The sequence below is a fragment of the Sapajus apella genome, unplaced genomic scaffold (genome assembly GCF_009761245.1).
Source record: "Sapajus apella isolate SASKATOON/1434 unplaced genomic scaffold, GSC_monkey_1.0 scaffold161, whole genome shotgun sequence".
NCBI lineage: Eukaryota > Metazoa > Chordata > Mammalia > Primates > Cebidae > Sapajus > Sapajus apella.
In genome coordinates, this window is record NW_022437101.1 from 2403005 (window position 1) to 2415796 (window position 12792).

Sequence of the window (12792 nt, forward strand, 5' to 3'; positions counted from 1 at the left end):
TTTTTTTTTGTTTGGGTCCTCCTTATTCTGTCTCCAGGCTGGGTTTTCGGGGTTGTGTTTTTTTTTTTTTTTTTTTTTTTTTTTTTTTTTTTTTTTTTTGAGACAGAGTTTCACTCTTGTTGCCCAAGCTGGAGTGCAATGGTGTGATCTCAGCTCACCGCAGCTTCCGTCTTCCGGGTTTAAGCACTTCTCCTGCCTCAGCCTCCCAAGTAGCTGGGATCACAGGCATGCACCACCACACCAGCCTAATTTTTGTATATTTTAGTAGAGACGGGGTTTCTCCCTGCTGTTCAGGCTGCTCTCAAACTCCCGACCTCAGATGATCTGCCTACTTTGGCCTCCCACAGTGCTGGGACTACAGGTGTGACCACAGCGTCCGGCCAGTAGTGTGATCTTAATTCACTGCAAGTTCCACCTCCCAGGTTCAAGTGATTCTCCTGCCTCAGCCTCAGGAGTAGCTGAGACTGCAGGTGCCTGCCACCATGCCTGGCTAATTTTGAATTTTTGTGAAGACAGGGTTTCAACATATTGGCCAGGCTAGTATCAAACTCCTGACCTCAAGTGATCCACCCACCTCAACCTCCCAAAGTGCTGGGATCATAGGCATGAGCCACTGTGCCCGGCCCTTTGTATGTATTTTTGTCTCCCTCTTAAATGTTTTGTATACTTTATAATGTGTATTAAATCAATGTATACATAAGTTATAAATTAAAAGTACACACATGTTCAAGTGTTTGCTCAAAAATCTTTTACTGATAGGCAAGGCTACACCATCATAGACTATTACAGGCCAGTGGAGAATGAGGCCTGGCCTGGGAGCCCTGTGCCTACTAGAAGCACATTACGATATCCATTCGGTGACATCACAGGTGTTATTTGGGTCCTTCTTCTCCACCACAATATACTTGCAGTCCTCTTGCTTGAAGATTTTCTGGCAGTTGTCTTTGTCATATCCCACAGGTATAGCAATACTGTCATTGAGACAAAACCAGAGCCTGTTGGGAGAGAAAGGACCCCCAGAACCCCCTCCCCAGTGCTAGCTCTGTTCAGGAAGCCACCCATGCTCCAGCTGGCTGGGGTGCCTTCACCAACTTAAGGGCACCCCTTGGCTGGCAGCCCCAGAGTGTGGCCTCCAAGAATATGGACCGGTCTGTACCATAGAGTCACACAGCCCACCCCTACATTCCATCCTGTAGGCACAGGTCAGCGGTAGGTGCTGACAGGCAGGGGAAAGTCTGGCTGCTCTGGAGCTAGGCAGCTTGTTCCAGGCTGGCTCCGCCCACCCTCCCTCTTCAGGAAGTGGCCAGTATATTGTTGCTAGAATGTGGAAAGGGAACAGTTGGCCCAGCCCTGGCTTGGAGGCCTGTTGGCAAAGGAGCTCTCTCAACTAACCGGAGCAAAGAGCTATTCCAGACCAGTGTCAAGGAGCCCTGGGAGAAGCTGATAAAAATCAGAGATCACCTCTAATTGAGCTGTAGTTCATACAAATATTTTGAAGAGTTCTGACGAGACGAGATGGTACTAATGCTCGAATATTTATTTTTAATTATTTGTTTATTTTTTAAATTTTTTGAAATGCAGCTTCACTCTGTCACCCAGGCTGGACAGCAGTGGCGCGATCTCAGCTCACTGCAGCCTCTGTTTCCCAGGTTTAAGCGATGCTCCTGCTTCAGCCTCCTCAGTAGCTGGGATTGCAGGCATGCATCACTACACCCGGGTAATTTTTATATTTTTAGTAGACGTGGGGTCTCACCATATTGACCAACCTGGTTTTGAACTCCTGACCTCAAATGATCCACCCCCTTTGATCTCCCAAAGTGTTGGGATTACAGGCATGAGCCACCATGCCCAGCCCAATGCTAGAATATTATGTGAAAAAAGTCACACAAAATTGTGATATAAAATTTAATATTCACTATGTGCAAGAAAATAAATGTAGGAAAGAGACATAAAGAAATTATGATAGAAGCCCAGGCATGGTGGCACATACATGTAATCCCAGCTACTCAGGAGGCTGAGGTGAGAGGACAGCCTGAGCCCAGGGGTTTGAGACCAGCCTGGGCAACATAGTGAGACCCTGTCTCAATTTTTTAATACAAATAAATAAGAAAATATGATAGAATAATAGTTATTACCTTTAAGCAGTCAGGATTATAAGTAGGTTTTTCTGTTTTCTCCTATACTTTCCAATAATTCATATGTTTTACTTAGAAAATTGGGGAAAATATCATTTACAACCTTGCATGTTTAAAGGTGATTGTTGGCTGGTAGGAATGTAAAATGGTGCAGCTGCTGTGGAAAACAGCTTGGCAGATCCTCCATAAGTTCAACAAAAAATTACCGTATGACCCAGCAAGCTACTCCTAGGCATATCCCAAAAGAATTCAAAGCAGAGACTCAAACGTTATATGCCAATGTTTGTATATTGACAATGTTCAGAACAACATTACTTACTTTAGCCAACAGGTGGAAGCAACTCAAGTGTTCATCAACAAATAAATGGATAAGCAAAATGTGGTCTAGCCATGCCATGGAATATTATTCCGGCAGAAACAGGAAGCAAGTACTGATAACTTCCTACAACATATATGAATCTTGACAACATGCTAAGTGAAATAGGCCAGACACAAAAAAACAAACACGATGTGATTCTATTTATATGAAATACCTAGACTAGGCAAATTCATCGAGATAGAAAGTAGATTTCAGGTTACCAGGGGTTTTGGGGGAGGGGGAATCTGAGTTATTGTTTACTTGATATAGCTTCAGGTTGGAGTCATTAAAAAGTTTTGGAAATAGTGTTTATAGTTGCATAAACACCATTCTGTGAGTGTATTTAATGCCACACTGAATTGTATGTTTTAAAATGGTTAAATTGGCACATTTTATGTAATATACATTTTACCACAATTAAAAAAAAAAGTTAAAAATAAAGTGGTGGTGTTTCTTAAGAGATACAATTTTTTTTTGTTTTTTTGAGACAGAGGTTCACTCTTGTTGCCCATGCTGGAATGCAATGGCGCAATCTTGGCTCACTACAACCTCTGCCTCCTGGGTTCAAGTGATTCTCCTCCCTCAGTCTCCTGAGTAGCTGGGATTACAGGCATGCGCTACTATGCCCGGCTAATTTTGTATTTTCAGTAGAGACGGGGTTTCTCAATGTTGGTCAGGCAAGTCTCAAACTCCTGACCTCTGGTGATCTGCCTGCCTCAGCCTCCCAAAGTGTTGGGATTACAGGCGTGAGCCACCGTGCCTGGCCAAACAAATAGAACTCTTTTAGTTCGTGGTAGGAAGTGAAATGGTGAATCTCTGCTGCCTGTGGGCAAGTACAAGTTCGTAAGGAAAAGGACATATTACAGGATGCTTATTTCAATTCAAACCAGACTTAGCTCTGCAGGTGAAGCAGCAGAGAGAGAGTGGGAGGAGAAACAGTCAACATCAGGTATTCAGCTATCCATGAAAGCCAGGACATCTCCCACGCCCTGCTGAGGAGCCTCTGCCTGGGCCCCCAGCCTCAGGCTCCACTGCCACCGAGCACCTTGAGATCTGGGCAGTGTCCCATAGAGGGTGCAGTGGGTCCAAAAACTTCTTCCAGAAAAAGCTTAATCAAAGTCTGTATTTTTCCACAGAGGAGAAAAAAGTTCATGAGGAAAACAAACTTGGTAGAAAGTGAGGCAATTCCAGGGAAGAAGGAATTGCCTTCTTTTCCCCCGTGTGGAGCAGTGTGCTAAATGGAACAGGCAATATGGCAGGAGAAAGGAAAGGGCACCCTGAAACCTGACCAGGTGTCGGTTACTGCCCCAGGCTCACAGGACACAGAATTGGCACTGAGAAGGCTTTAAGTGTTTGTTGGGTTAAACAATGTATATGCACAATCTCATTTAATTCTCATAGCCACCTGATCATCCCTGATTATACTGTGAGGAAATAGAGGCTCAGAGACATTCAGAAACGTACTCAGGGTCACACAGCTAGTATACAAGGGAATGGAGATTCAGACGCAAGTTACTCTGACTCCAATATTGAGGTTCTTTCCTCTTCCCTGCAAGGAACAGCCTGGCTCTTTTCCACACCAGGTCCACAAGAATCCAAGCCTACAGTGGAAAATCCTAGAAGAGGTCAGGGATGCCAAATCTGGGAGACATGGATGCTTTAGCCACCAGGGAGCTGTGTTCCTATATTAGGGAGGGACCAGTCACCATTCCTTCACTTGTCTGGGATACAATCACACTCTACCATAGTGACATCAACACTTGCTATAAAGACAATGTTAAATCTCTGGAGCCACAAAATCAAGGCTCAGCTGTAATACTCAGTGACCCGGCCAATGCGATGCCTGGGAGTCTGCTCTGAGCAGCCAGCCAACTCCCAGTCCAATATTCCTCTTGTTCTGTTAGGCACCTAGCATGGGTCTTGCTCAATAAATGTAGTTGGAACTCTCCAGACACCTCAAGTTCAGTAGGACTCAGGTGTTCTGATCTAAGTCAAGTGCTTGCTTCTCTACTCATGGTGTCCTCATAAGACTCTAAAGGCACCTGTTAAAATGGAGATTCCTTGGCCCCTCCCCTACAGATTCTGATCAGTCACTTCTGGGATAGAGCCCAGGAATCTGTATTTCATCAAGCTTCCCAGGTGAGTCTGTGATCAGACAAGCTTGGGAAATGCCCCTTGATGCCAGTGCTTCTGCCATAGATCCACTCCTGTTTCCGCAAAACACTACAAGCCAAGACTACATGAAGAGGTTAGATGGACTTGAGGGGTTGGGAGTTAGTTGGCTGGTATGGACATAGCTGCTGAGGAAACAGGTAAATTAGGACCACAGTAAGGGTACTCTGTGTTCTGTCTGCTCAAGTACTAGACATCTGGAATCCATAGCAACCCAGCAGAAAACATCTGCATAGCCTTTTACCTGATGTGAGGTAAACTTGAGCAGTGAAGCAGCATAAGTTTTACAGTGCAAGATCCTCCCTTACCCCTCACATCTAATCCACTGCCTATGCTCAGAGTCACTGCTATTTTTGCAAATCTACAAGGCCAAGGCTGAAAGGATGACCAGGCCAATCTCTAGAATAGCGTCAGACCATTGGATACTCTCTCCTGTCTTCGGGAGCCTATCTGGAATAAAGCTACTAATCAAATTTCAAAAACAACAGAAATGAGACTGAAGTGGAAAACAACCAGTGTTCATCAACAGATGAATGGAGATGCCAAATGTGGTCTCTCCATGTAGCAGAACATGAATCAGCCTTGAACAGGAAGGAAATTCTGACACATTCTACAAAACAGATGAACCGTGAGGACATTATGCTAAGTGAATGAGCCAGTCCCCAAAAAGCAATTACTGTATGATTCCACTTATATGAGGGACATAGAGTAGTCAAAATCATAGAGACAGAAAGTAAAATGGTGGTTGCCAGGGGCTGGGAGGGGAATGGAGCGAGACTGCTTAATGGGTACAGAGCTTCAGTTCCACAGGGTGAGCAAGTTCTGGAGGTGGATGGTGGTGATGCCACAACAATGCGAGAGTACTTAATGCTCCTAAAGTGTACATTTAAAACTGTTAACATGGTACATTTTATGTTGTGTATATTTTACCACAATTTTTTAAAAAGGAAGAAATAGGACTGAGCACAAACCCTCCACTACCACAACATCAAGAGTGAGCCCTAACATAAACTGTAGACTGCGGTGATAAAGATGTGTAATGTAGATTCATCAGTCATAACAAATATGCCGATGGTGGTGGGTGATGTTGATATCGGGGGAGGTCATGCATGTGTGAGGGTGGGAGGCATATGGGAAATTTCTGTGCCTCTGCTCAGTTTTGCTGTGAATCTAAAACTACCCTCTAAAGTCTGTAAAGAACTAAAACAAAAACCAAACGCCTGAAGGATGGAATTTTGCAAGAGGGAGAAGCTGTTCTATGTCCCCCTCTTGGCCAGCATTGACTTGAGACTTACAGGGAACAACACGATATTTCTTTTTCGAGGCAATCACATGCATCACAGTTCTCAGTCTGCCAGCTTGAGTTTAACGGGTGTTTGTTTCCTTTGAGATCCGTGCATTCTAAAACAATACACACATCATCAGTGCAAGTCATACAGTGACAATAAGGTCTATTAGGACACTGAGTCCAGCCCCTACTATCTACACCCCTCCCAGAGAGAGAGAAGCTCATTGTTTTTAAAAATATTGAAGAATGGTGCTCTTGGATTCACCCATGGCTAATTCCAGTACTGTTCAGTTCATGCTACTGGTAACGTTTTCTTACAGAAAGCTTACATCTTTCTGAGTTTTATATCAGAACAGGTATTTCAAAAAAAAAAATAAATAAGGCCCTTTTCTTGAATGAGTTAGCCATATGAGCCTAGGGGTCCTTGGGACCAAGGTTTTTCCTGCTGTGTTTTCTTTTTTTTTTTTTTGAGACTGGAGTGGAATGGCGTGATCTCGGCTCCCCGCAACCTCCGCCTCCTGGGTTCAGGCAATTCTCCTGCCTCAGCCTCCTGAGTAGCTGGGATTATAGGCACGTGCCACCATGCCCAGCTAATTTTTTGTAGTTTTAGTAGAGACGGAGTTTCACCATGTTGACCAGGATGGTCTTGATCTCTTGACCTCGTGATCCACCCGCCTCGGCCTCCCAAAGTGCTGGGATTACAGGCGTGAGCCACCGCGCCCCGCCGCATCCGTGGTTTTCAACCCTGGGTGCACATGTGAAACATCTTGGGTACTTGAAAACCACCTATGTCTCAGCCCTACCCTAGAACAATGAAATCTATCTCTGGGTGCAGGGCCCAGGCCACTGTATTCTTACAAGGCTCCCCAAGTGTGGCCAGGTACAGTGGCTCATGCCTGTAATCCAAAAACTTTGGGAGACCAAGGCGAGCAGATCACCTGAGGTCAGGAGTTCGAAACCAGCCTGGCCAACATGGTGAAGACCTGTCTTAACCAAAAACACAAAAATTAGCTGGGCATGGTGGTGGGCACCTGCAGTCCCAGCTACTTGAGAGGCTGAGGTGGGAGAATCACCGGAACCCGGTAGGAGGAGGTTGCAGTGAGCCAAGATCTCACCACTGCACTCCAGCCCGGGAGACAGGGTAAGACTGTCTCAAACAAACAACAACAACAACACAAAAAATAATGCAAAGGTTTTCATCTGCAGACAGGTCCACCTACCAGGCTGCAATAACATAACAAACATTGAAAAGCCAAGACTTACCCTTGGTTGACTCTCCTGGAACTATCTTATTGGGTATTAAATAGCATGATGCATTGCATAAAGTCACAAAGGTTGCAAGGATCACAAGTCTTCCCAGGAGAACGTTCTGTAATGTGAAAAAAGGTCAGGATGAAGAATGAATTAATTCAGAGGATAATCCCTTACTGAGTGCTGTGTACCAGGACCTCTGCTGGGCTCTGGTAGAGGTTATGAGGTGGAGCTCCTAACCACAGGTGACTTAGCGAGGGAATAAGACCCACACAAGTCACTAGCATGAACTATAGAAAGAGGCAAACAGGAGTCAACAGGCATAGGGCAGTAATGATATGTGGGCTGTTTCATTGCAGAGGAAGTTCAGGAGACCTTTATAGATAAGGCAATCTTTAGCCTCTTTGCAGAATATGTAAGAGTTAAAGGACAGAATGAGGAGTTTCATGAAAAGAATGAAACGTTAACAAAGATAGAGAAGAGAAGCAACAAACATATATAGTTGAAGGCTTATTGTAGTTAACTGGATTAGTTGGAGATATGACTGGAAAAATAGGTTGAGGCCACGCTGTGAACACAGAGGGTGAGGCTAGGAAGTTCATTTCCCAGATCATAAAGGCATCTTTGATGGCTCCATGAACAAACCAGTTAATCTAGGCTGAAATTGTAGAACAAGGAAAAGTATCTAGTTGACCTTGTCATCTTTTTGAGATGAGCGAAATAAACAAACCTTAATATGGTAATTTCTGGGAACTCTTGAAAGGGAAGATGGTGTTCAATGAAATATATAGGAGGCCATTGGTTTGGACTGAGCTCCTGCACTAGGCCGAATAGACAAAACCAAAACGCAGTTGCCCATGGTGAAGTTCTCTGCTACTAAGCCAGAACTAAGTTGCTTATCCAACCTTCTAAGAAATCAGGAGAGACTGAGAGGTAACAGCCAAATGCCCAACAGGCCAGTTTTAGCTGACATGATAAGAAAGTCCCTTCTGCTTTAACTTTTATAAGCAACGTCACCTGGAAAAGACCAATTCAGTTTCTGTTCTATGTTTCTGCTTTCTCTGGCTCTATTCTGTCTATAAAGGCAAACCTCTCTGGTGAGCTCTTTAGAACACTCCATCTATTTTATGGAATGAGGTGTTGCCAGATTCTAGACTCACAAGTAAAAGTCAATCAAGGGCCAGGCGTGGTGGCCCATGCCTGTAATCCTAGCACTTTGGGGGGCCGAGGCGGGTGGATTGCCTCAGCTCAGGAGTTGGAAACCACCCTTAGCAACATAGTGAAACCTGTTCTCTACTAAAATACAAAAAAATTAATCAGCCATGGTGGCATGCACCTGTAATCCCAGCTACTCGGGAGGCTGAGGTGGGAGAATCACTTGAGCCTCGGTGGCAGAGGTTGTAGTGAGCCAAGATTGTGCCCCGGCACTCCAGCTTGGGCGACAGAGTAAGACTCTGTCTCAAAAAAATAAATAAATAAAAATAAGATCTTTAAACTAAATATGTTGTATTTTTGTCTTTTGACAATGGGAATGAAAGCATTTATTCTGTAAGATTTCTAAAATTAATTATGAAGTGATGCTACTTGAAGTAGTATGTGACTCATATAAGAATAGAAAGGCCAGGTGCGGTGGCTCATGCCTGTCATCCCAGCACTTTGGGAGGCTGAGGTGGGTGGATTACCTGACACACTGTGTCAGAAAATAAAATTACAAAAATTAGATTGGTGTGGCGGTGTGCCCCTGTAATCCCAGCTACTTGGGAGGTTGAGGTGGGAGAATCACTGGAGCCCAGGGAGGTTGAGGCTGCATTGAGCCATGACAGCCCCACTGTACTCCAGCCTGAGTGACAGAGTGAAATCCTGAGTTTGAGATCAGCCTAACCAACATGGAAAAACCCTGTCTCTTCCAAAAATACAAAACTAGGGAGGCATGGTGGCGCATGCCTGTAATCCCAGCTACTCGGGAGACTGAGGCAGGAGAATCGCTTGATCCCGGGAGGTAGAGGTTGTGATGAGCCGAGATCATGCCATTGAACCCCAGCCTGGGCAACAAGAGTGAAACTCCGTCTCAAAAAAATAAAAAGCATAGAAAGATAGGGAGGGCACAATGGCTCACTCCTATAATTCCAGCAATTTGAGAGGCTGAGGCAGGCAGATCACTTGAGCTCAAGAGTTCAAGATGAGCCTGGGCAACATGGTCAAACCCCATTGCTACCAAAAATACAAAAATTAAGGCATGGTGTGGTGGCTCACACCTGTAATCCCAACACTTTGGGAGGCCAAGGGGGACAGATCACCTGAGATTGGGAGTTTGAGACCAGCCTGACCAACATGGACAAATCTTGTCTCTGCTAAAAACAATATTAGCCAGGCATGGTGGCACATGCCTGTAATCCCAGCTACTCAGGAGGCTGAGGCAGGAGAATGGCTTGAACCCAGAAGGCAGAGATTGTGGTGAGTGGAGATTTTGCCATTGCACTCCAGCCTGGGCAACAAGAGCAAAACACTGTGTAAAAAAAAAAAAATTACAAAAATTAGGTGGGTGTGGTGGTGTGCCCCTGTAATCCCAGCTACTTGGGAGGTTGAGGTGGGATAATCGCTGGAGCCCAGGGAGTTTGAGGCTGCACTGAGCCATGACAGCCCCACTGTACTCCAGCCTGAGTGACAGAGTGAAACCCTGTCTTTAACAGTAAAAAAGACAAACACAAACATCAAAATAGAAAACCCAGAAAGTTCCAAACGTAGTTGGATAAGGTGAAAAAGAAAAATAAGAAAACCAGAAAGTATAAATATAGGTAGAAGCCTATTATAAAATAAACATGGTCTTTGAGATCTGTAGAGAGCAATTATTCAATAAATGATATTAGAACAAGTGGTGAACTATTTGGGGAAGAAACAAAGTTAATTTCCTACTTGAGTCACCATTAGTGAAATAAATTCTACAAGGTTTCAAGGGTTAAATTTTTACAATGAGATCATAAAATAATCACAGCATATATACATGAATACTTATTCTAAGCATAAAAGAAAAAGATTTCAGAATATAAATATAAGAACATAATTGAAATTAGAAAGATTATCAAATTTGCAGAACGATATCACTATATACCAATGGGAGAAGAAAAACACCTTTTTTTGTTTTTGAGAGTGAGTCTTGCTCTGTCACCAAGACTGGAGTACAGTGGTGCGATCTCGGCTCACTGCAACCTCCACCTCCCAGGTTCAAGTGATTCTCCTGCCTCAGCCTCCTGAGTAGCTGGGACTACAGCTGTGTGCCACCATACCCCGCTATTGTTTTGTATTTTTAGAACAGACATGTTTTCACTGTGTTAGCCAAGACGGTCTCAATAACCTGACCTCGTGATCCTCCCACCTTGGTTTCGCAAAGTGCTGGGATTACAGGTGTGAGCCACCATGCCCGGCCCTAAAAACACCTTTTTTTTTTTTTTTTTTCTGAGACAGAGTTTAGCTCTTGTTGCCCAGTCTGGAGTGCAATGGCATCATCTCGGGTCACCACAACCTCTGCTTCCTGGGTTCAAACGATTCTCCTGCCTCAGCTTCCCGAGTAGCTGTGATTACAGGCATGCACCACCATGCCCAGCTAATTTAGTATTTCTAGTAGAGACAGGGTTTCTCTGTGCTGTTCAGGCTGGTGTCGAACTCCCCACCTCAGGTGATCCACTCGACTCGGCCTCCCAAAGTGCTGGGATTCCAGTGTGACTACAGCACACAGCTGAAAAACATCTTAAACAGAAAACTGGCAAGAGAAATAAAGTGGCATTTCTCTCTCTCTCTCTCTCTCTCTCACACACACACACACAGAGAGAGAGAGAGAGAAATGATTAATAAACACATGAAAAACTTCAATTTACTGATAACAAAAGAAATATAAATATGTAGATCAAATAGAAACATAATGAAATGTCAAGAATATCTTGAATTTATAAAACCCAGAGAGAAACAGAGGCATCTATGTGAGGTGATATGCACAAGAATGACATACTTTGAACAACTGTTATGGAGAACAATATGCTACTATATATCCACATTCCTAAAACCATTTACAGCATTTGATTTCACCTTTTCATCTCCAAGATGTGATCCTAAAAATGGCACAGAGATGGACTCCTCCACAAGGATGCTCACTGCAGTGGAAAAAGTGGAAAGAAACCAAATGCCCAAGAACAGAGCTGGTGGAGAACAGTGACTCAGAAAAACACCTGGTGAGCCAGCAAGGTAGAAGGTGAAGTCACCTGAGCAAATGATCACGTGTCATTACATAGTGAAGCAGGCTATGAAATGCGTGATTCCCATGATGTGGAGAGAGACGCTCAGGACACACTGAAGGTTTTATACCAAATAACAAGTCATCTTTGAATGATAGGATTATGACCATTTTCTTCTTTGGAATTTTCCTCTTATTTTCTAAATTTTCTACAATAAAATGTATGGAGTTTATAGCCAGAAAGAAAGAAAGTAAGAAATTCTGTAAAAACAAGTCAAACCTCGATATATTCAGTTCAAGCCAGGACTTGGAGTGGCACTTATTCTGTTTCATTCTTCTTTTGCGTAACCTTCAGCTCAAAATCATTGTGGAAACATAAACATTTTTTCCCAAAAAAAAAAAAAAAAAGGTTTGTAGATACTTTTTTCACTCTCTTCATACAGAAAGAGGGCTCCAGGGGTACTGAGGATCACTGGAATCTTGGAGATCTTGTTTCACTCAGTCACAAAGCCGGAGAGTCAACAGAGACAAGCAGGGCTGCAGTGCAGGACAAGTGACATGTGCAAAATCCCCAAATCTCCTGCAGCTCTAGAGCAAAGGCACGAGATTGAACAACTGGGGATGGAGTCCAAACATGGTGACAGCAGAGAGAAAATTATTTCATTAAGAGATTTCCCACTTGACAGTATCTCAGAAATAGCCTGACACTGACTCTCTTTCTCTCTCTCTCTCTGAAGCTCAGTTTTCCTCCCCTGTAAAAAGAGGGGTTCTCCCCCTTGGGTAAGCATTAGAGTTACCCAGGGAGTTAATAGGAAACACACAATCTCAGGCTCCTTGAAGAAAGAAACAGCCAGTGCCTCCGTTTCTTTACCTATGTGAGAACCCAGGAACAATGCTCAACCCAGTGCTGCTTTAATGTGCATATAAATTCCTGGGCGGGTTTTTTTTTTTTTTTTTTTTTTTTTTTGTGATGGAGTCTTGTTCTGTCACCCAGCCTAGAGTGCAGTGGCACAATCTCGGCTCACTGTAACCTCTGCCTCCCGGGTTCAAGTGATTCCCCTGCCTCAGCCTCCTGAATACCTGAGATTACCGGTGTGTACCACAATGCCTGCCTAATTTTTGTATTTTTAGTAGAGATGGAGTTTCATTATGTTGGCCAGGCTGGTCTCAAATTCCTGACCTCAAGTGATCTGCCCGCCTTGGCCTCCCAAAGTGCTGGGGTTATGGGCATGAGCCACCACGCCCGACCAGAGAGCTTATTCAATAACATGCAGATTCTGCTTCAGTAGGTCTACAGACTTACATGGAGGCTCCCAGGTGATGCCCACGCTGCTGGTCTGAGGCCCACCCCTGAGTAGAGACG

The 12792-nt window shown here is 44.1% G+C and overlaps 1 protein-coding gene and 2 long non-coding RNA genes across 4 annotated transcripts in view; 2 read left to right on the forward strand and 1 right to left on the reverse strand.

Moving 5' to 3' along the window:
• LOC116542112 overlaps positions 1-11810 on the forward strand; it is a 15443-nt gene extending 3633 nt beyond the window's left edge. Inside the window, exons 2-3 of the long non-coding RNA XR_004265070.1 lie at positions 3238-3239; positions 11300-11810. This is a non-coding gene — a long non-coding RNA (uncharacterized LOC116542112). The remainder of the gene's footprint in view (positions 1-3237; positions 3240-11299) is intronic.
• The window catches only part of MSMB (microseminoprotein beta), a 14087-nt gene continuing 2020 nt past the window's right edge, over positions 726-12792 (reverse strand). The window contains exons 2-4 of one of the 2 annotated variants that reach the window (XM_032266868.1): positions 7217-7322; positions 5961-6066; positions 726-971 (exon numbers count right to left, since the gene is read on the reverse strand). In XM_032266868.1, coding sequence (XP_032122759.1) covers positions 842-971; positions 5961-6066; positions 7217-7322 — 342 coding nt within the window. In that variant the 3' untranslated portion in view covers positions 726-841. The remainder of the gene's footprint in view (positions 972-5960; positions 6067-7216; positions 7323-12792) is intronic. The other variant, XM_032266869.1, reaches the window with a different exon arrangement.
• The window catches only part of LOC116542114, an 18507-nt gene continuing 18297 nt past the window's right edge, over positions 12583-12792 (forward strand). The window contains exon 1 of the long non-coding RNA XR_004265072.1: positions 12583-12593. This is a non-coding gene — a long non-coding RNA (uncharacterized LOC116542114). The remainder of the gene's footprint in view (positions 12594-12792) is intronic.